Consider the following 20,092-nt stretch of genomic DNA (forward strand, 5'->3'; position numbering starts at 1 on the left):
TGCCGCTGCAGCGCGACCGGTGGCGAGGCCAAGGGCCGGACGAACACGCAGAGCCGCAGCGCCGCAGCGCCATCCCAGTCATCCAGGGCCCGGCTTTCGTAGCAGCTGACAGGTCGCGTTGCTCGCCTGCTGCCAGTGCTCTGATCTGATATAACCAGACCCCGTTCGGTCCGCCGCTGCTGGCCGCTGCCCCTCTACACCACCATGGCTGCAGCGCAACCCCCCGAAGCCAAAGAGCTTGCCCTCGTCGGCAAGGTCGAGATGCGCATTGCGCTGGCCGACTCGGAGAAGAGGCTCGAGGACCTGCTGAAAGTGTACCTTGCCCCGCTGCTCCTCAAGCTCGCCTCCGAGCATGTAGCTGTGAGAAACAAGGTAGGATCCTCGCCGTTGTCTCCTCTCGCCGCAGCTCGCGTTGCCCGCCCAGGGACCTCTGCTGATTGCGCCATCTTCTGCAGGTCATCTCCATTTGCCAGCACATCAACACTCGTATCAAGTCTCAGTACGCATTGGACGCCGACATGGAGCATGCAATGCGCTGACAGAAACACAGAGACCTCAAGCTGCCAGTGGCCGCCCTGCTGAAACAGTACAAGGACCACGCCGACATAGCCCTGATACGCCATTTTGACATCCTGTACATCCAGCAAGGCATCTCGCGCCTGCCAATCTCCGACAGACTTGAGCTACTCCCCATTTTGATCCAGGGGATAGCAATCGACTACGACAAATCAGCCCAACATGCCTCACAGCTCTTCCACCTCATCTTGCGGCTTCTGGTTCACTTTAAGCTCCCCCCAAGAGGAAGTAAAGAAGACACCGAGCTGAGGACCAAATTGAGCGTTGCAGACGAAGACGCCGCATTCCTGTCCAAATGGTTTGGCAAGCTCGTCCTTTTGACTCTAGTGCGGCAGACTACTCCAGAAGATGCAAGCACTACAACATGTCCCGGTCTGTCTCCAGAACAGTACAAGTTTCTTACCCAGCAGGGCAAGCCAGACGCTTGGGACCCCTCTTCGGAAGCTGGACTCAGTCTAACCGAGTCGAAGGCTTTGGTCACGCGTTTGCTCGCCAGCGGCATGTTCAAGGATGACGAGAAGTTTCTGCCAGCACTGTTTGCAAGTGCAGATACGAACTCTCGAATCTCAGAAGTTGGCGAAGATATCTTGAAACGTGTCATGCTCACGCAAGATCTTGAAGACGCCAAATCTGTGGAAACACTCTTTGATCTCTACTTCGGCTCGTAGGTTTCTCGGTCTCTCGCAGTTACTGTGCTAACGCATGTGCAGCACTTCCTCTGAGGGGACATTGCCAGTCAAGACTCCCCTACGGATAAGGATACTGGGAGTACTGTCAAAGTCGGTCAAGTGCACAACGTATCCATACAAAGTAGCAAAGATCGTAGAAGATGGCCTGCTGTCAACAGAGCTCAATCCAACAAACAAGGTTGCGGGTCGGGAGGCTTCCAAGTTTCGATCTGCCATCTTCTCGCTGGTCAATTTTGTCGCTCGTCGTGGTTCATCATCTGACCTGTCCGCGGTTGCCGCCAGTCTTGTGGACAATCTCCGCGCTTTCATCCAGGATCAAGGCTGGCCAGCTGCAGATCATGACCAGGACATGGAGCTGCGTGGCTATGGTTACGAGACGATAGGTCTTCTAGCAAAAGCTGCACCCGAGAAGATTCTGATAGAACCTTCATTAGACCTTTTGGAGTGGTTGTTTCGGTCGCTTCGCGAGGACTCGGCTGGTAAAGATGTGGCTGTCAGCATAGAGGAGGCATTGTCATCTGTGCTTGGTGCCTTCGCGAAACCTTTCGACGAATCAGCCATGCCACGATTTAGGGAGATTCTATTAAGATATGCTACTGTTGACCAAGTCACAACGCCAGCTTCTTCCCACTTTACAAGAAGCACACGGTATGTTGCCACGAGATTCGCAAACCGATGCCTACCGTTCCAGGACGTCCTGGGCAGGTGGATCGACATCCTCGCTGTCAGTGGTGGCTCTGCAGAGCGTCATGAGGTGGTGGAAGAAGGGCGACGAGGCCTAGATCCCTATTGGTTTCAGACCTCAAATATGGCACCTGATATCGGTCAAGAGCAACGGAAGCTCAAATTTCCCGACTTTGACAGACTTGTCAATTTCATCTTTGCTCAGGAGGGTGAAGACGAGGATATCATGGATCTCGAGGGCTCAAACGATCTTCTCACACAAGTACAACGCTTCTACCAACACCACTCAGATGCGTTACCGACAGTCATTAAGTTTTGTTCGCAAGTTGCCCTGCAGTCAGCTCTTGTGGAGAAAGGTCTCAATGACGACGTCTCGGAAAATTGGGGACGTAAGCTGGATACGCTGATGTCTACCGACCAGCGGGCCAGACAGGCATTCCGCGCCTTTGCGTCCAGCGATTCGCATGGTCAAGCCATTTCTGCTATCGTTCGAGCTAGTTTCGACAGACTTACCAAAGACGATGTGAGTGACGTAGGCGACATCGGCAGTACATTGGTACGTTTGCTGTCGCTCTGCCCACAGCGTTACTGGACCTTTGCGCACTTGGTGCAAGACTTTCGTACTTTGGAACCTTCTGTCTTGTCCAACAACGTCGGTCGCCGTCTCGCAGCCGCCCATGTATACGGTCTGCTTGCGTCTCACCCAGAATGTGATCAGACAGAGGTACAAAAGTCACAAACACGCTTCTTCGACAAGCTCGGTAGTTGGCAATCAGCCGTCGGTGCAGATGTCAATCAAATCAGCGGCATTATCACCGCTCTTGGGTATTCTTTTAGTAGGACACACTGGAGAGGGACTAAGTCGGCCAGTGATGTTGTGCAAGAACACCCGGTGCATAAGTTACTAGAGACGATTGTCGCGATCCTGAAAGAGACACGAGACGCAACACTCAAAGCCGCGGCATTTGCTTGCGTTGACCAGCTTAGTCTCTTTCACGTCATCGCCCCTTCAACCATTTCAAAATACACAAGTACTGAGGAACTCGCTGCGGAGACGTATGATTCGGCGAAGACAGGCAACATTAGTGCTATATTGGCATTGGGTCACTTGTCGATGATAACCGAAGAAACCGAGGAAGCTGGACAAGCCTCTGACTACAAGTCCACTGGCGACAAGCTATATGAACTTCACGAGGTCCGCCAGTCAGAGGTTCAATTCACAGTGGGTGAAGCACTGAGTTGCTTTGCTATTGGCTGGGATTCAAAAGCTCTTGTTGCGGAACTTGATATTCTTCACCCAGACCAACCACAAACCCCTTGGGATGGACCCTTGCGGACGCCTGATGGGCCTAAACGAGAAAAAACCTTCCAACTTGTTCTTGAAAAGACGCTGAAGGGCTGTGTTCAGACCAAACCTTCGCTAAAGAAGGCATCAGTGATATGGTTGCTCTGTCTTCTACAATATTGCGGGCACAAGCCCGGCATGCAGGACTATCTTGGTCAATGTCAGGCTGCTTTCAAGGGCTGCCTATCCGATCGCGATGAAGTCGTACAGGAAGCTGCATCACGAGGTCTCGGTCTTGTCTACGAGAAGGGTGATCGCGAACTGAAAGACGATCTTGTTCGTGACCTTGTCGGCTCGTTCTCAGACAACAAGTCGAAAATGGCAGGCACCGTCTCAGAGGATACACAACTCTTTGAAGCTGGTGCATTGCCCACAGGTGATGGAAAGTCGATTACGACCTACAAAGACATTATGAGCCTCGCAGCCGAGGTTGGTGATTCGAGTTTGGTGTATCGCTTCATGTCGATGGCTTCCAACAATTCCATTTGGTCCAGTCGTGCTGCATTTGGCCGATTTGGGCTAAGTAACATCTTCTCAGACTCGAGCGTCGACGGCTATCTGGCGCAAAACCCAAAGCTGTATCCCAAACTCTATAGATACAGGTATTTTGACGGGCTCTCCTGCATTTTTCGGCGGATCCACTGACGTAATTTAGATTTGACCCCAATCCCAACGTTCAGCGTTCCATGAACGATATCTGGAACGCCTTAGTCAAAGACTCTTCAGCCACCATTGACAAGCATTTCGATGCCATCATGGACGATTTGCTTGTCAGCATCCTAGGAAAGGAGTGGCGTGTGCGACAAGCTGCGTGCGCTGCAATTGCGGATCTCGTTCAGGGCCGTGGCATTGACAAGGTAAACTCATGTCAAGTCAAAATCTCATAATGGCCGCTGATTTGTGTAGTACGAGAAGTATCTCACTTCGATTTGGGACAAGTGTTTCAAAGTGCTCGACGACATCAAGGAAACGGTCCGCGTCGCTGCCGCATCACTTGCCCGCGTCTTAACTGCCATTCTCACCCGCTCTCTTGAAGCGGGGGACGCGTCTCTCAAGACAGCAAACGCTCAACTGACCCGGGTTCTTCCATTTCTGTTTTCGACCTCGGGTCTCGAGTCTTCGGCCGAAGAAGTACGAATGTTTTCTGTTCAAACACTTCTCCAGATTGTCAAGAAAGCCAATGCCAAAACCCTGAACCCACACAGCCCTGAACTCATTGAGCGTTTGCTCGGCTTACTCAGTAGTCTCGAGCCGGAAGCGGTGAATTATATTCATCTTAACGCTTCAAAGTATAACCTTACTGCGCAGAAGATTGACGACATGCGTCTTGCCTCTGTGCGCTCATCGCCACTCACAGAGTCTATCGAACGCTGTCTCGACCTCGCAGACGCCGAGACAATGAAGGCGCTCATGCCCCGCCTCGAAGTCGCTATGAAAGCTGCTGTTGGACTACCGTCCAAGGTGGGATGCAGCCGCGTCCTCGTCACTCTTGCAACACGACATCGATTCTTATTTGGTCCGTACGCGGACCACTTCTTGAAGCTGGTACAAAAGCACATTCACGACCGTAATGACACCGTATCTTCCAGTTATGCCGCAGCATCTGGATATGTCGCGCGTCTGGTCTCTGACAATCAACTGTTATCCACCATTTCCTTCGCCAAAACCCAGTACTTTGAGACTGAAGAGGGCTCGGATCGCGCGCGTTTGCTGGCCGGTGACATTATACACGCCATCAGTCAGCACGCTACGGATCGTTTCACTAGCTTCTCTTCTGAGTTACTGCCCTTTGTCTTCCTCGCCAAGCACGATGGCGAAGAGAATGTGTGCAAAGCGTTCACCGAAACATGGGACGAGCATGTCGCAGGAAGCAGAAGCGTGTCCTTGTATCTCAACGAGATTCTTGCATTGTGCGACCATCATCTCGAGAGTAGGCAGTGGGCGATTAAACACTCCGCCGCAAAAGCTGTTGCTGATGCTGTCTTATCTATCACTTCCGCTGTTGGTAGCGAGAATCTTGACAAGTTGACGGCGGAGAAGATCTGGCCTGTGCTGGACAAGGCACTGAGTGGGAAGAGTTGGGATGGAAAGGAGGTTGTTCTCGAAGCTTTTGTGCGGTTCGTTGAACGAGGAGAGGCATGGTGGAAAGAAGATGGCCAGGCAGTCAGAAGCAAAAACTTGGAGAAAGTAGCGATTAGAGAGGCGAAGAGGAAAGAGGGCGCCAATGAGAAGGTTGTCAGGCCTGCGCTGGACAAACTGCAGGGGCATACAGGCAATCCGTGAGCGCCTTCGGTAGTCAGATGAATTGCAAACTCATGGGAACAGACAGTGGCTCGACTCGGTGAAGAGCTAGCCATACAACAGCTGGTTCAATTTACGGCTTTCTCCTGATTCAAACTTTGTTTATGTATCTTGCTTCATAAGTGTGAATCTCTTTACAGAGCGACAAGCATCTCTTGCGTTCTCTTACTTTGATTCTATCAGCTTGTATGCGTCTCCAAGTAGCAAACATGAGGTAGCAAACGGCAAACATCAAACAGCAGATGTCAAATAGCGAGCGGCGGACGTCAAACAATATAGTACACCACGCACAGGCCCGAATCATGACCGGCTTAATAACCACCTGCGCTATTCCACACCACATCTTCAGGGGCCATCCAACCAAGATCCTTTCGACAGCCAAGATCCTTTCGAGATGTGCGGCCGTACAGATCTGCATCAAAAACACGCCTGCGGGCATACGCTCCCTCTAGAGCCCTGCGACGAGTACGCTCACTTACTACAAATGTGTCTTGCAAATCCAGGAGAATATCGCAGGTCCTATGGGCAGACATGCGGCAGAAAATCTCAAACGTGGAGGAATGCAGATTTTGTAAGGAAGGTAAGGATATCGAGGGCGAATGGGCTTATGGCAGGAACTGGAAAGCTGCAGAAAAATTCTTGAAATGAACAGGAAGAGGAAAAGACGGCAAGCAGCGGTGAGATGGTTCTTGGGTCTATACAGCGGCAATCATCCAAGAAAGCTCGCTTTAAGCATCAGGATGAAGATGATGATAATGTGTAATCTTCGCTGCTTCCGCACGCCATTGCATCGGGTCTTCAGAGCATTTCCGTATTCATGCCAGTCGTTCGCAGATAGTCCGTACAGAGAACAGCATAGTATTCCACAGCAACGTGATTTTAGCTTGCCCGCATCCAAGGGACAGACCCCCTCTTCGGCAGACACTTGTCTTCGGTGACATGGAACCTACGAAGTACGAAGTTCCAAGTTGTGCGACTTGAACTGCCGTTCATGTTTGTTTTTGCTACCTCATGCCGAGGTTTGATGAACCTTCAAGCAAGGAGCCTTCCGATGCCGTCTGCTGATGCCTCCACAAGCTTCTGGTCTTAGCCACAGCTCCGTCGCGAGGAGTCTGGATGACAACTTCGAGGTTGCCAAGAGCCCTGTCAGCATGGTCGAAGTTGGGCTAGCTAGCTATTGCACTACTCTCCGCCAATCTTTGACCTGGCATGTTTTCTAAGCGCCGCTGCCTCCACCAAACAAACCCGATCGGCGGCTCTGTTGCGCTTCGAAGGACGCCACTAGTCCACAAATGTTACACCTCCTTGCTACGATACTCGATTGAGTGCTCACGATTGCAGAGCTCCATGTGGCTGAAAGAAGAAGCAGCGATAGGGCGCTGGTTTGCAACACCACCTGCTCGGTACGAAGGATGGCGAGTATGTAAACAGATGGATGACGCATGAGGTCAAGTTGCAGGAGCTCGATCCATGGTACTTGCCAGCAGATGCAGCCAACAGAAGGCAATAACGCTCATTGCTCTCTACGGCCGATGCTCGACGCAGCAGGACTGCCGCTGGCAGCTGGCGGCATGGCGGCGAGGGATGTCCTGCGCATGCTTCTGTTCACGATCATTCAGAGGGCAAGTCGGATCTGCCATGCCGACGTGGCAGCTCAGTTCATTTATTTACAAAGCAAACGTCTGCAGAGGCTGCTTGTTCTGCATCGGGGGTGCACTTAGCACTGTGCAGGCAGGTACTGAGGCGACAGGGCCGGGCAGTCAATGCCGATGCCGAGTGCGAGCCGTGCAGCTCGTACACAGTGCACACAGTGGAGGAGTGGCGGTGACTACGAAGATACAGACGGTGGCACGCATACGATGGGGTGTCACACGCATCCCGATCCACGCTGATGGGGACCGAATTCTCATACGGCCCGGTTTGGCCCTCATGAATTTCAATGAGAGTAGCCGGTCCCGACAGTCTGGGTGCTTGTCCCAGGCGAGCTAGCGCATCGGGCTTGAGCAGTCGAGAATCACAGCAACTTGCAGGGCCGGAGATGGGCACAGCGACGCAGCCCTCACGGCTGCCCCTCTCGCGATGGGAGCACAGAGGCAGCATCGGCACAGGCGACGCCGCGGTGCGTGCTGCGGTGCACGCTGCGGTGCGGCCAGCGGCGCTATGGCAGCATTGGCGGGGCTGGAGTTGGAGCTGGAGTTGGAGCTGGAGCTGCAGCGCTGGAGCAGGCGCCGCCCACACGCGCCGCGAGGTGACTGCGGTCGGCCGCGCTGCAGCGCTTGTGGGCGACGGCAGCGTGTCGCCCATGGCCTGAAGCGGCGGGCGGCCGTGCAGCCCAGCCGCCGTGCTGCTGGCGGCGAGCGTCGCAGAGCCGTGGTGCCGTGGTGATGGCAGGCGAGCAGCGGCGGCGGTGATAGGCCGGGGCAAGTGCTGGCTGCATACCGCGCTGGGATGGAAGCACGACCATCCTCTCTTGGCGCGCCTTTGATCCCGCCGCGCTGGACAGCAAAATCTCGGTCGGTCGCCCAAGGAAAGCCATGTTTCTTGTCTCTTTGTCCATTCTGCCTCGATGCCAGCCTTGCGCGGACCGTGTGTGAACTCGACCCCCGCCTGACGGCTGCTGTTTGTCTCCTGCCCGCGCTCCCCGGCCGCCTGTCTGCCTGCACCGCTGCCCGCTGTGCGCTGCCCGCTGTGCGCTGCCCGCTACCACGTTCGCTGCACCACTCGCGCGCCCTGCCACCCTTGCCCTCGCGGACCCAGCAGCGCCCGTCCGCCCGCCGCCCGCCGCCCGCCGCCCGCCGCCCGCCGCCTGCCCGCCGCCTGCTGCACACGGCACCGCACCGCCCGGCCACGGCGCCCCACGATGGCCCTGCTGGATCGCGACGCTGCCGCCCGCGCCGCCAAACCGCACGCCGCCGGCCCTGCGTCGCCGCTGGCCCGCGTCCTGCGCGAGTTCGAGCAGCTTGTGCTGGACCTCGAGCGCGGCCTGCAGCGCTCGCTCGACGACCCCCGCGCCGCGCAGTGGTGCCCGCACCGCCAGGACCGCCACGCCCTGCGCCGCGAGGCCTGCCGCATGGCCGTCGCCGACCTCAGCGACACGTACACCCGCAAGCACATCCGCCGCTCGCTCAGTGCCGCCGAGGCCGAGGGCAAGCGCGCCGAGGACCAGCTGCACAGTCTCGCCGTGCCCGCCGCCCCTGCCGGCCTCGATGCCCCCGACGCCCTCGGCATCCACAGCGGCCACTTCCGCCTGTACTCGTCCGAGCTCTTCGACCTGCTGGGCCAGCCGACCGACCTGCGCCTCGGCACCCTGCGCTTCCACCACCGCCCCGCTGCCGCCGCCGCCGCCCGCCCCGACGCGCCCCCCCACGGCGTCACCGTCGAGCTCGCCCTGAACAACTCGTTCTTTGTCGCCGACTCAGACGAGACCCTGCCCTACCACACCTTCCGCCTGCCCTCTGCGCCCTCGCTGCAGAACAGAGGCATCTTGAGCCGGGACCCCGACCACGACGGTGCCTTCCCCGACTTCGACTCGTGGCTGCTCTTCACCTTTCTCGGCAGCGGCTGCCTGAAGCTGGAGGTGCCCATCGAGATGTGCGCCAGCGTGTACGGCGGCCGTCTGCGGGGCCGCGTCGACGAGGAGGTCACCTTTTGGGGCTTCTTCGTCGACGACGATGTTCATCCTTAGCCCCTCTTGACTTTGCTTGCACCCGACTTGCGGATTGGCCCTTAGACTGGCGTTTGGCTTTGGAGTTGGGCGCTATGGGAAACGCTGCGAGCCTCGGCGACAAGAGCGGCCGCACATGCACTTACGACTTACGAATTTCCTTGACATCATACTACGCCTTTGTCATCTTCACCTCTGTACCATGCATGCATCATCTACCTATCCATCGCGCATGGGCTCCCTATATTCTTCATTTCCATATTTTGCTGTACGCTCGGGCGGCATTCTGCATAGCATTGATTTATTCCAAAATTCGGAAAACAGAGGTAGATGGTAGATAGGCATGGACAGCGCGCACTCGGAGCAAATGTAACCTCTCGATAATGGTAGAGTAAATGAACGAATCAGAGACGGCGGACCATCTTCGGCAGCCGCACCTTCCATCTTCCCTCATCTCAACCTTGTAGAATAATTTTGCCGCGTCGTTGAACAACCACACAACCTGCACAGAATGGCTCCAGCGCTTCCAACAGCAGACCCAGCGGCTACCGCGCCCATTACGCTTGTACCAGCTAAGCTGGGCAATTTCCGCGATGCTGATAACCAACATGTCGATGCCAGCGACAGCGACCAATCAGATGCGAGTGGGCGGAGTCTTTCACCAACGCGGCAAGGCCTTAGCAAGGCCAAGAAGAAGAGGGAGCGCAGGCAGTTTGGTGCGTTTGCGGATGAGCTTGGTGACCTCTTAGGCGCTGCGTTTCAATCCAATGATCAGCCAAAGTCTTCTGCGCTGCCTGCAAGCACGAATGCAGGTACGTGGACCGTGACAAGGCATAAGATCAACTTATCTAGCCCTGCCGTGGAAAGATCAGCCATTGTCCACATGCCTAACATTATATGCAGTGGGTCCGAATACAGATGGCGATCTCGAGATGCAAGCCGAACCTCATCTAACGGGACCAAAGATGTGTATGTGATCCCTTTGCTTCTATAGACTTCAAGTTCTGTCTCATAACCTGATTACCTGCACTTGAATCTGATCCATCTCAGCGAAGCGCCAGCGGCAGAACTTGGCAAGAATGCAAGCTCGAAAGCTTGCTAAGGAGCAGTCCAAGATGGTCACAGTAGAGGAACAGGCAGTTGCCGCAGAAAGAAAGGGAATGACAATCCAAGAGTATCGCGGCCAGAAACCACCAAAGAAGAAGAGCGAAAAGAATGACAGTCAAAGGAGAAGATCGAGAAAAGAACGGGAGCGTTTGAAGAAGAAGGCCGAGCAGGCAGGCGCGATGGAGATTGACTAAAGAATCACATAGCAGGAGTATAGAAGCAAAGGTACGGAATTGAGACTTTTCAAAAGCCCACGACTGTTCCTTCTTCTCCTCCCGGCGTCCTCCCAGATGACACAACATCTCCAGACTTCATCTGTCCAGTTTTTCCGCGCAATGATGTGCTGCTGAGCCGTTTCCCCAAATGCCATGATGTTCAAAGCGTTGTGTATCGATTGGTGAGATCGGTTCTGGTGTCGCTCCTGCCTCCTTCATGAAATCAGATACCCCACCTGCCCCGAGACTTCACTCTAGATAGCAAGTTCGCTCAGATATCGAAACATGAACTCTTTCACCACACTGCTCCTCTGATTGCCCCCTGACTGTCGCCTGTCCAGCCTCACCATGTCTGCCCCCGACACCAACAAGTCCAGCGAGGGTATCGTCGGCCAGATCGGCAACTCCACCTCCAACGCTGCCAACTACATCTCCAAGGTCTCTAGTATGTACTCAGAACGAGCTGTATCGAGTTCTACAGCCTCCCCTATTCACAACATTTGCTAACTCTGTATAGCTGATAATGCCAAAGCGGCAGCGAAACGAGCCAAGATGAAGGAGAAAAACAATCGCAACCGGAAGAAGCGCCGAGAGAAGGAGAAGCTTGAGCGCAAGAATGTCAAAAATCAAGCTCGTCTCAGTCCTGCACAGTATGCACACTTGTCTAGTCTGGATATCCCTGGCCCTATTGCTGACCTGGATTGTGCAGGGACGAGGAAGATGGAGTGAATGATCAACACATAGCGCAGACACAGCTTGCGGGTAAAGGTCAGTTACACCATGCCCTGTGATGAGAAGGAGATCCTCACAAATGTCTTAAGGAGAGGCTGGAATGGCTGAAGACCGAGCTGGCAAAGACCAAGTCAACAACTGAACCGTTGTCATGCTATATGCCTGGATGAACAATATTGAGGCATGTATAGCCCTTCAACATACCTCACAGTTGGCTACATCCCAAAATGCTATGTTGTCCATGGTGTTTGTCGAATGCCTGGCAGAAGTCAATGCTCGTACATGGTTCTTTCTTCAGTGAAGGTTTTGATTGTTACGGAATGCGAGGATCTCACTCAGTCGCGCTAAACCAGTGGACCCCTATTAAGTTTAAGTCTGGAAGTAACGGCTCTTTTCACTCGTATCGTGGGTCGCCAATGCAATTGCCTACTGTATATACTTCATGGTCGATATCTGCGTGTGGTTCGGCTCTGAATACCACAGCTCAACATCGCATACACACCTTCCAACCATGCTTAATGCACCTCGCGCTCACACACAAGGCCGTACCCACCATCATGCTGGAGGCTGCCCAGCTAATCGGTACCGTATAGTCACCGCCTCCAGCCCGGAGCAACGCGCCCGATATTGGCCCTCCCACAAGGGCGCTGAAACCGATTACTGTAAACGCCATTCCCAGCCTTGTACCAGTTTTGTTGATATCTGGACTGTATGCCCCTATTACTGAGGGGAAGAGCGACTGGAAAGCACCTGCACCCATGCCATAGAAAACCACCCAGACGTAGTATGATGTAATGGAATGTACGGAGAGCCAGATCCATAACATGACAACGTTGAACAAAAGAGCCAATGTCTGCACGTTGAGTACGCCAATATAGCGATCCGCGATATATCCAGGGAGAACGCGTGCTGGAAGACCCACGCCGTTGAGGATAATGACAAGGTTGAGCGACTCGTTATAGGACATGCCCAGCTCATCGCGCGCGAACGAAGCAACCTGTCCACAGTAAGCTAGATGTACTGTTGTGTTGTAGTTAATGAATGACACACGTAGTAGAAGACACAATATACAGGAGGCATCATGAAGCATGTCCCCAATACTTGTAGGCAGTATGGCGCGTCCTTGAAAGCCGCCCAGTCTAGTAGTGGATCGGTCTTCCTCGGGGGTAATCGCGGCCGCATGAAAGCGATACAGAAAGCGAGGCTGGTCAAATTCATGAAGCCCAAAACCCGAACGGTCCAACCAAAGCCAACCTTGCCCAATAGTTGACGCCTGGCCCAAGTCAGTCATTGGAATCGTGAAACAACGCATTCTGCACTCACAATACGAGCGGATAAAGCACACCGCCCATGGCGGTTCCACTCGTCACTATGCCCAATGCCATAGCTTTCTTCTTCGCAAAGTATGTTGAGCAGACTCCCATGATGGGAACGAAGAAAATGCCGCCACCCATACCAGTGCAGAACCCTTGTGTCAGGAGAATCTGCCAGTAGGTGTGTGCCACGCTCATGGTGAAGATTCCAACGAGCTGTATCACAATGCCCAAAGCGACTGTGGGACGAAACCAGCCTCTATCCAACGCACGGCCGCTGAAGATGCCGAGACCGAACACCAAACATGCCTGCACAGAACCAATCCATGATATTGTTGAAGCGGGTTCAGGAAGTATGGCTTCGTAGTAAGGCTGCCAGGCGCCAAATGAATTGACAAAACCCCACGAATTGACAATGGCTAGCCATGCGCAGAAGACTTGACTCCAGGCGCGAAAGCCACCATCGGGAGGAGGGCCGGGCTCAGAGAGCGAGTGGGTAGTGATATGTGACTGTATGCGTCCGAGAGCATTCTCTGGCTTTGACCTTGTTCCAATAATTGTGGAATCGAGTGGAAATGCGCTGATGCCGGGTGCGGGGGCGTCGATGTGTGTTTCGGCTTTCTCTCCGTCGTGAGGAGTGTGGTTGTGAGATTCCATGACGTCGGTCAATGACAGCGAGAGACTTGCAAAACATGCATCTGAGGCAGAAAATAATGGCCCAAAGACCTCCCCATGGCCGGTTTCGGGATGACTCAGAGGTGTGATGTACACTGACAATCTTCAAGAGTCATCGATACAGACAGGGCGAGATCTTGGCAAGGGTTGCAAGTCTTCCGGTTACGCTCGCAGGGCGTAGGTTATCGATGACAACGATGACAGAGATGGAGAATGGGGTAGCTCGGTCCGAGAGCGGTTAGAAGGACGCTGAGAGGTGACGTTCGTGAGCACGATCAGTGGGGTTGCGCCACCCAGAACTATGTCGGCTATAAGCGGGAATTGGCTAGCAGAAGTCGGGCGCAGATCAACGAGTCAGGACACAGTGATTGCAACGACGCTCTCGACGCCGGCCAGTGCTTGAGGGCTGGAGACGCATAGAACTCTCTAGGTCTTGGCGAGGCGCTGGACGAAGTCAAGATCGCGCTCATGCTGGCCTGCTATGATGTAGACCCAACGTGTTTCGGCCTTTTTCCACCAGCGGTTCGGCAGGTATGCCTCAAGCATGTAGTACTCGTCGCGCTGGTAGGGGAACTCGAGGCTTGGAGGGCCGTGCCTAGCCAGGAAGGCATCGGTGCCAGCGGCGGCGTCTTCCTCCGTCATGCGGATGTGGGTGCGCTGATTGCCCTTATTCCTCGAGTGCCTCCGGATGGCGCGCACGGTGCTGTCGAGATGCATCTCCAAGATGCGGGCGTGCCACAGAGGGTGGGCGACGGCACGGCGGGCGATGCGGGCATTGCGGGCTACCAGCTTGTCGTTCCACGGCGTGGGCTGGCCCCGCGGCAGGACGGGGATGGGTACGCCGTGGTCGAGATTGGACTGCCAATGGGCAAAGTCCAGCAGCAGGCCCAGGTTGTTCCACGTCAGGATGCAGGTGAGGCAGGTGCATAGCTCGTGTGGGTCGGGCGGCTGGATGTGCTGGTAGGGGCGCCGGTGGATGTTGAGCTGTGTCTGGCGGGCGGGATCGGTGAGCAGCTCGCGCACGGCGGGCTCGACGTCACGCAGGAGCCACGGCGTCGGGAAGCACTTTGCGAGCAGCGCGTACCGCCGTTCGATGATGGCCGCGCCCAAAACGCGCCCGTGGGTCGCAACGAGCGCGTGGAAGCGACTGTGGGCGAGGCTGAAGCCGACCACGTCACGCGGCGACAGGTGCACGAGACACTCCAGCAGCAACTCGGCTGGCAGCTCGCTGAGCCTGACCGCCGCGCCCCTTCTCTTGTCGCGCGCCCCGCGCCGCCGCTGCATGCGCTCGGTGCGCTTCGACTTGAGCGCCAGCGCCCCCGTCCGGTCCTCGAGTGGCTCGTCGCCGTCGCTGTCGCCGACATGCCGCGGCATCTCGTCGTCGTCGTCGTCGTCGTCGTCGTTGTCGTGTGGCTGTCCTGTGCCTGCCGTGTGTCTGTCCTATGCGTGAGCATGCGCCCTGCAGGAGCTCTCGGGTGGCGTGCGGGGCCGCAGTGTGCCAATGACGCCGTCTCACGTGCCCTGAACTGCAGGACATCCTGCACCCTGTGCCTGCCTGACAAATCGCGCCGTAGCTGACATAGCGCACCCGTCGGTCCTCCTGCGCCGCTGATTCGCCAATATTCCTCGCCTCGGCCATGACGCCATCCTTCCATTTGTAAGCCGAGCATCACTGTCTGCGTACATATATCTACACATGGCCCATTCAAGGATCCACCCGCACCCAGCCCAAGCTGTTCACCATGACTGTCGCAAACTTCATCCACATCGACCCCGCATCCTACACAGGAAAGCCCTGGTCCAAGGTCGACGGTCCCGGCCAAAACTTTGAGCGCAAGAGCCATTCTCGAGAGGTCCACAATCTGCGCGCCAGGGAACATGAATTTACCACAGACAACTCTGGCTTTGCCGTTTACACCTACCCTGCTAAGGAGAAGCTTTTTACCGACGATGCCGTTGTGAGACACAGCTACTATCAGGAAGTCGAGAATCTTCTCCGCAGCAAGATTCCCGGCATCAAGAAAGTCCATATCTTTGACCACACCATCCGCCGCAGAGTCAAGGGCTCCGCCCGCCAGCCCGTGCAACAGGTTCACGTCGATCAGACCCCGGCCGCTGCCGAAGCCCGTGTCCGCCGGCACATTCCTCAGCAAGAGGCCGATGAACTTGTAAAAGGCCGTTACCAAATTATAAATGTCTGGAGACCAATTGAAAATCCTGCGTCCGACCACCCTCTTGCTGTCATCGACTGGCGGACCACTGCCCCTTCGGACTTTATTGCCACTGATCTGTTGTATCCGCGACGAGATTCGCAGGATGCGGACGACGACGACCGTGGCAAGGAGGTTCTGCCAGATCCGAGCAAGTACAACTCAACCGAGGGCTATGAGGTCAAGGGCGAAACGATGGGCGTGGCGCCGAACGACAACCACCGATTCTACTACCAGAAGGATATGACACCAGATGAAGTATTACTCCTTAAGTGCTTCGATTCATATGGTGAGGGCATGCCGAACGGAATACAAGGCATTGCTGTTCGAACGCCACACACAGCGTTTGATGACCCACAGACCCCCGAGCACGCACCAGGCAGGCAAAGTATCGAAGTGAGGTGCTTGGTATTTTACCAGTAGTGCACTTAGGTAGTGTATAAAACTATCTGCTTATGCAATGGTCGTTGCTCCAACATCATTTAAAATGTCTTGTCGCACATCACAAATGTTCTTCTCGGCATCGTGCCGCTGACAAGACAAGAATCCCCCTGCGCTTGCCAGCACTCACTGCAGTCCGTATCATACGATGTTACGATTGGGACTCACGCGAGTATCGTCTAGATGCGTCCATGTGACCTCCCACTAGTTGCGGCGGGTGCGGAGTGAGCACGAGCCGCCATCGTAAGCGTTGTAGATCTAATTAAGGTTTCGCTTCCGCACAACCAAACACCCTCATGTTTGAACCAACGATATCCGGAGGCTTGACAGTGTGTCCTCCGAAACGTTGAAGCATTATGTCCCAAGAAAAGCGAAACATCCTTGTTGATACAATTCAGTGCCTAGAATGCGGCATTGTGAGCAAACGGGTGATCGTCGGCCATGGGTGCTGTGTACGTCTTGAAACGTTCCCACTCTCACAACTGTCTCCAGAGCGTCGAGTGCGCGTTTCTCAACCCCTGGGATCCATCCAATCCCTGTAAATTTGATTGCCGGTTTATCATCTACGATTTCCCCATTTTCGTGGCGATCTGTGGTTTTGCTGGCTGAACCACCGCCTACATGGACGTTTATTCACAGAATGCTGACGCCACGAAGGCTTAATACACCAGTACAGGTACTGGATCACCAAAGAAGATACCTTAATAAAATTACAGCAAGCTTTAAGGGCTATGAGGAAGGAAGAGAAAGTCTGGTGGGTGCGGATGGGAGAAGCAGGAGCCAGCCAGGGAAGAAGCCGAAGCTGATGCACAGGACAGCAAACATCACGACGCAAAATCAACCAAGTGCAACAACCACGATTAAGCTCACACTTGAGGCCCTGAACGATCTGCGAACCACGCATACTATTCCTATTGAAGTAATGGCTTCTGCAACTTCAAAACCTGAGGGAAGCGCAAGAGTTCAGATCGAGTCACTACCGGGACAAAATCAAGATAAGCCAACTCTTGATGCTGCCAAATTGGAAGTTCCAGTGCTGCCAGGTGTCAATCAAGATACTTCGCGTATGGGCGATATTCCAGTATCACCCGCCGCAGCGCTCACACCTTCGCAGGTGCCTGCCATAATAGTGGACAGACCTCTTCCTGGGCAGAACCAAGTCGATCCTATTATGGGTGAGCTCGCCCCTCTATTGATTTCATCTATGGCGCCAGAGCCCTATGTTCTACCCTCAAACCCCCCCTCTTCGACGCCATCAGTCGCCAGCCAAGTATCTGCAACATCAATGTCCACATTGATAGCTCAGTCGACTTCAGTATCATTGGATTCATCATCGGTAGTCGGCTTTTCTACTTCGTTCACAATACCGTCCTTTACCTCCTTCCTCACTAGCACCCGATCGGAGCAAAGCAGAGAAGAGGCTTCTGTCACACTGGCTCTGCCGAGTCCATCAGCTGTTGCTTTGACGACGAGCACTACAAGCTCCGATACTACCAAATCTGCTACTTCACAAGCCATCGCAGCTGCGCAATCAGCACCGGGAATATTAACGTCAACTGCCGCGGTTGCTGTCGCCTCTCAGAATTCTACAGCCGAATCTGAAGTTCGTAATGGGAGTATCTTAAATCCCATGGCAAGGACACTACTCATTGTATTTGTGGTTCTTGGTAAGCAATGCTTGGTCACTCCGTCCGCACCCAACTACTAATATTCAATTAGGAGTCTTGTCAGTCATCGTTGCAATAACCATCTCCATAATGGTCAGGTCTCATAGGAAACGTTTCCAAACAAAACAAAATGACCCTCGGACTCGAACCGCATACGATACGTCGGACCGCCGTGCTGACGACAATCCCCACATCTCCACCGATACCAATGACAACCCTTTCTTGACAGCGAGTGAGAAGGCAATCATAGATCGTGCAGCGTCACCTGATAGAGATTCTGATTTGAACTCATCGTATCGGCTGTCGGAAGCGGTCAGCTCGTTTATCAAGAAGTCGAGAAGGCTGACGTACAAGATCTCACCTTGATGGTGTATGTCATACGTGATCGGAAACATAGACAAGAGTAGCGCATAGAACTTGTATAATCAATATCACAAGGTGCGACGAAATTGCCATACGCTTGTCAGCCTCCTTCGTGAATAGTGGCGGGATGAGTTGGCTTGATTCCACGATGATGGTACCACATTACCACCAGCACAACCACGGCTTAAGCCTCAAAGACAGAGCATGGCCGGATGCTTTTTGGTTGACGTTGAGACAGTTATTGGCTCAACCCATCTGGAAACCGAACAATAATAAGCATGCCCAGGCGGTACCGTACCAGTGCTTGCGCGTGCTACCCGCTATAAGTGTCGGCCCTATAGGCCAACGTTGGAACTTAGGGGTAGCTATAGGTAGCGGGGCTAGTATACATACTTAAGGCTCTCTACCCTATTCCTACTTAGTAATAAACAGTCTATAAGTTTGTTAATAGAGTATTAAAAATAAAGGTATGTTATAAAAATCTTATAAATAGAATTAAAGTATCTATATATGCTTTATAGTATAGAAGTAAATATAGTAAAGTATTATAGTAGTAGAAATATATATAGTTAAAGTCTAGTATACTATCTATTTTTTAAATAGCTAATTAAAATTTACTTTTTAGACTATAATATTAAGACTTAAGCTTTAAGTAGTACTAATATAGTAGTAAAAAAGTAAAAGTTAGGTAAGTTCTAGAATAAAGCTAGCTAACTAGTACTATAGCTTCTATATACTTTAAGTATAAAAGTTAAATTACTTTAGTCTAGAAAACTCTAGCTAAGTATTATTATATCGACGCAGGTAATAAGACCCTCTAATATAGTTCCAATTCTACTATAAGGTATATAGGAGCACTAGGAAAGTTAATAACTATAAAGTTATTAAGATAACTTAGAATACTCTTTACTCTAGTAAATTCCTAGTTAGGTTTAGTGCTTAGATAATCACGCTATAGAATCTCCTAACTCTAAGGAGTATTTTCCTGTGCTTACTAAGCCTATAGCTCTACTAGTTCTAGAGATATTTCTTGTTCTATTCTTAGTAGTATAGAGAAGCTTCTAGAATAAGCTTATAAATATATACTACTATTATTAGTAGGGATTATGTGTATAGATGCGTAATCTACTTATAAATCCTATTAGTATATTACTAATAAGAATAGTCTAGTATTATCTAGAATATTCTGCTTAGTAATAGAGTAGGGAGGAAGAAAGTATAAGTACTCCTATTCCCCTATATATTATCCTATACCTAGCAACTAAGAGTATAAGCTATATATACTATTATATATCTTTATTATCTACTCTTTTTTATATCTTTATTATCTCTTTAGGCTATACGCTTCCCTATTAGGAAATTACTAGTCTAGTAAGTCTAGGTCTACTAGACAAGGGAGAAAGTAGACTAGTCCTCCCCCTACTTTCTTTATAATAACTAGGGAGAATCTTATTCCTATAGGTCTTGTATAAAGATTACTTAAAAACTATCTATTCTAGAACTGCTATAGGCCTGCCTTTTATACCTATAAGTCTTAGTTAGCTATAGATAGATAAGAAATAGCAATAGGGGTAAGTTAGGACTAAGTTAGAGGGGAGTTAGTTCTAGATAGCTATAGATATATCTAAGGCTTAACTTAGGATTAAGCTAGAGCTAAGTTAGATATTATTTAAGTTAGGTAGTATCTTATTTATAAGATTTAAGATTTTAGTAGTTAATTCTTATATTACCCCCCTCCTTTATAGTTATATTGTCCCTAATATAGTTAATTAGCCTTGCACTTGTCCCTGCACTAACTTAGTTCTAAGCTAGCTCTACCCTACCTTACTATCTCTTTATTTATACCTTATTATTATTTATTTATTATATAATTATTAATAAAGGACCCTATATTTATATATAGCACGCACTTAGTAGTAGCTAATAAGGCTATACCTAGCTAAGTTAGGAGGCTTATAGGTCTATAATACTATTTATATAGCAATTTTATATCTCTAGTATAACTAACTAGGCTTGGTACCTAAGCTAGTAGTAAGGTATAAATAATTATGCCTATATACTAATATTCTTTAATAGATACTACTTTCTACTATAAGTTAATATCCTTAAT

At 52.2% G+C, this 20,092-nt stretch overlaps 8 protein-coding genes across 8 annotated transcripts; 6 read left to right on the forward strand and 2 right to left on the reverse strand.

The window, feature by feature from the left end:
• The first annotated feature begins 30 nt into the window (after positions 1-30).
• C7974DRAFT_476534 (proteasome stabiliser-domain-containing protein) lies at positions 31-5,863 on the forward strand. The gene is made up of 6 exons (XM_046146686.1): positions 31-372; positions 456-499; positions 551-1,240; positions 1,287-3,896; positions 3,950-4,151; positions 4,201-5,863. The coding sequence occupies exons 1-6, from the start codon at positions 205-207 to the stop codon at positions 5,575-5,577; spliced, it is 5,091 nt and encodes a 1,696-aa protein (XP_045991582.1). The 5' UTR covers positions 31-204; the 3' UTR covers positions 5,578-5,863.
• A 2,737-nt stretch (positions 5,864-8,600) lies between these two features.
• On the forward strand, positions 8,601-9,740 carry C7974DRAFT_406218 (uncharacterized protein). The gene has a single exon (XM_046143125.1). It carries the CDS (start codon positions 8,666-8,668, stop codon positions 9,278-9,280), a length of 615 nt encoding a protein of 204 aa, XP_045991583.1. The 5' UTR covers positions 8,601-8,665; the 3' UTR covers positions 9,281-9,740.
• Positions 9,741-10,874, forward strand: C7974DRAFT_406219 (uncharacterized protein). The gene is made up of 3 exons (XM_046143126.1): positions 9,741-10,071; positions 10,163-10,228; positions 10,310-10,874. Exons 1-3 carry the CDS (start codon positions 9,771-9,773, stop codon positions 10,558-10,560), a joined length of 618 nt encoding a protein of 205 aa, XP_045991584.1. The 5' UTR covers positions 9,741-9,770; the 3' UTR covers positions 10,561-10,874.
• Positions 10,875-10,929: 55 nt separating this feature from the next.
• Positions 10,930-11,310, forward strand: C7974DRAFT_381232 (uncharacterized protein; the record flags this gene model as incomplete). Its single annotated transcript, XM_046140573.1, has 2 exons — positions 10,930-11,026; positions 11,099-11,310. 2 exons carry the CDS (start codon positions 10,930-10,932, stop codon positions 11,308-11,310), a joined length of 309 nt encoding a protein of 102 aa, XP_045991585.1.
• Positions 11,311-11,729: 419 nt separating this feature from the next.
• Positions 11,730-13,505, reverse strand: C7974DRAFT_84358 (major facilitator superfamily domain-containing protein). The gene is made up of 3 exons (XM_046147359.1): positions 12,637-13,505; positions 12,364-12,586; positions 11,730-12,310 (listed from the first exon to the last, which is right to left on the reverse strand). Exons 1-3 carry the CDS (start codon positions 13,281-13,283, stop codon positions 11,798-11,800), a joined length of 1,383 nt encoding a protein of 460 aa, XP_045991586.1. The 5' UTR covers positions 13,284-13,505; the 3' UTR covers positions 11,730-11,797.
• A 222-nt stretch (positions 13,506-13,727) lies between these two features.
• On the reverse strand, positions 13,728-14,940 carry C7974DRAFT_418659 (uncharacterized protein; the record flags this gene model as incomplete). The annotated part of the gene is made up of 2 exons (XM_046144172.1): positions 13,728-14,725; positions 14,862-14,940. The coding sequence occupies 2 exons, from the start codon at positions 14,938-14,940 to the stop codon at positions 13,728-13,730; spliced, it is 1,077 nt and encodes a 358-aa protein (XP_045991587.1).
• A 103-nt stretch (positions 14,941-15,043) lies between these two features.
• On the forward strand, positions 15,044-15,934 carry C7974DRAFT_369786 (uncharacterized protein; the record flags this gene model as incomplete). Its single annotated transcript, XM_046139952.1, has 1 exon — positions 15,044-15,934. The coding sequence occupies one exon, from the start codon at positions 15,044-15,046 to the stop codon at positions 15,932-15,934; it is 891 nt and encodes a 296-aa protein (XP_045991588.1).
• Positions 15,935-16,308: 374 nt separating this feature from the next.
• Positions 16,309-18,508, forward strand: C7974DRAFT_476539 (uncharacterized protein; the record flags this gene model as incomplete). The annotated part of the gene is made up of 5 exons (XM_046146687.1): positions 16,309-16,404; positions 16,629-17,619; positions 17,672-17,931; positions 18,434-18,449; positions 18,504-18,508. The coding sequence occupies 5 exons, from the start codon at positions 16,309-16,311 to the stop codon at positions 18,506-18,508; spliced, it is 1,368 nt and encodes a 455-aa protein (XP_045991589.1).
• Positions 18,509-20,092: the final 1,584 nt, after the last annotated feature.

The sequence above is a fragment of the Boeremia exigua genome (genome assembly GCF_020726555.1).
Source record: "Boeremia exigua strain MPI-SDFR-AT-0100 chromosome Unknown C7974scaffold_15, whole genome shotgun sequence".
NCBI classification, from domain to species: domain Eukaryota; kingdom Fungi; phylum Ascomycota; class Dothideomycetes; order Pleosporales; family Didymellaceae; genus Boeremia; species Boeremia exigua.

Excerpts from the sequence above, each read along its gene's own strand:
- C7974DRAFT_476534 (XM_046146686.1), top strand. The coding sequence starts at position 205 with ATGGCTGCAGCGCAACCCCCCGAAGCCAAAGAGCTTGCCCTCGTCGGC. Across the intron at positions 3,897-3,949 it reads CCCAAACTCTATAGATACAG|ATTTGACCCCAATCCCAACG; the intron begins GTATTTTGACGG and ends GACGTAATTTAG. Across the intron at positions 4,152-4,200 it reads AGGGCCGTGGCATTGACAAG|TACGAGAAGTATCTCACTTC; the intron begins GTAAACTCATGT and ends TGATTTGTGTAG.
- C7974DRAFT_406218 (XM_046143125.1), top strand. The coding sequence starts at position 8,666 with ATGGCCGTCGCCGACCTCAGCGACACGTACACCCGCAAGCACATCCGC.
- C7974DRAFT_406219 (XM_046143126.1), top strand. The coding sequence starts at position 9,771 with ATGGCTCCAGCGCTTCCAACAGCAGACCCAGCGGCTACCGCGCCCATT. Across the intron at positions 10,072-10,162 it reads GCCTGCAAGCACGAATGCAG|TGGGTCCGAATACAGATGGC; the intron begins GTACGTGGACCG and ends CATTATATGCAG. Across the intron at positions 10,229-10,309 it reads TCTAACGGGACCAAAGATGT|CGAAGCGCCAGCGGCAGAAC; the intron begins GTATGTGATCCC and ends GATCCATCTCAG.
- C7974DRAFT_84358 (XM_046147359.1), bottom strand. The coding sequence starts at position 13,283 with ATGGAATCTCACAACCACACTCCTCACGACGGAGAGAAAGCCGAAACA. Across the intron at positions 12,587-12,636 it reads GTGCTTTATCCGCTCGTATT|GCGTCAACTATTGGGCAAGG; the intron begins GTGAGTGCAGAA and ends GACTTGGGCCAG. Across the intron at positions 12,311-12,363 it reads TATATTGTGTCTTCTACTAC|GTTGCTTCGTTCGCGCGCGA; the intron begins GTGTGTCATTCA and ends TACTGTGGACAG.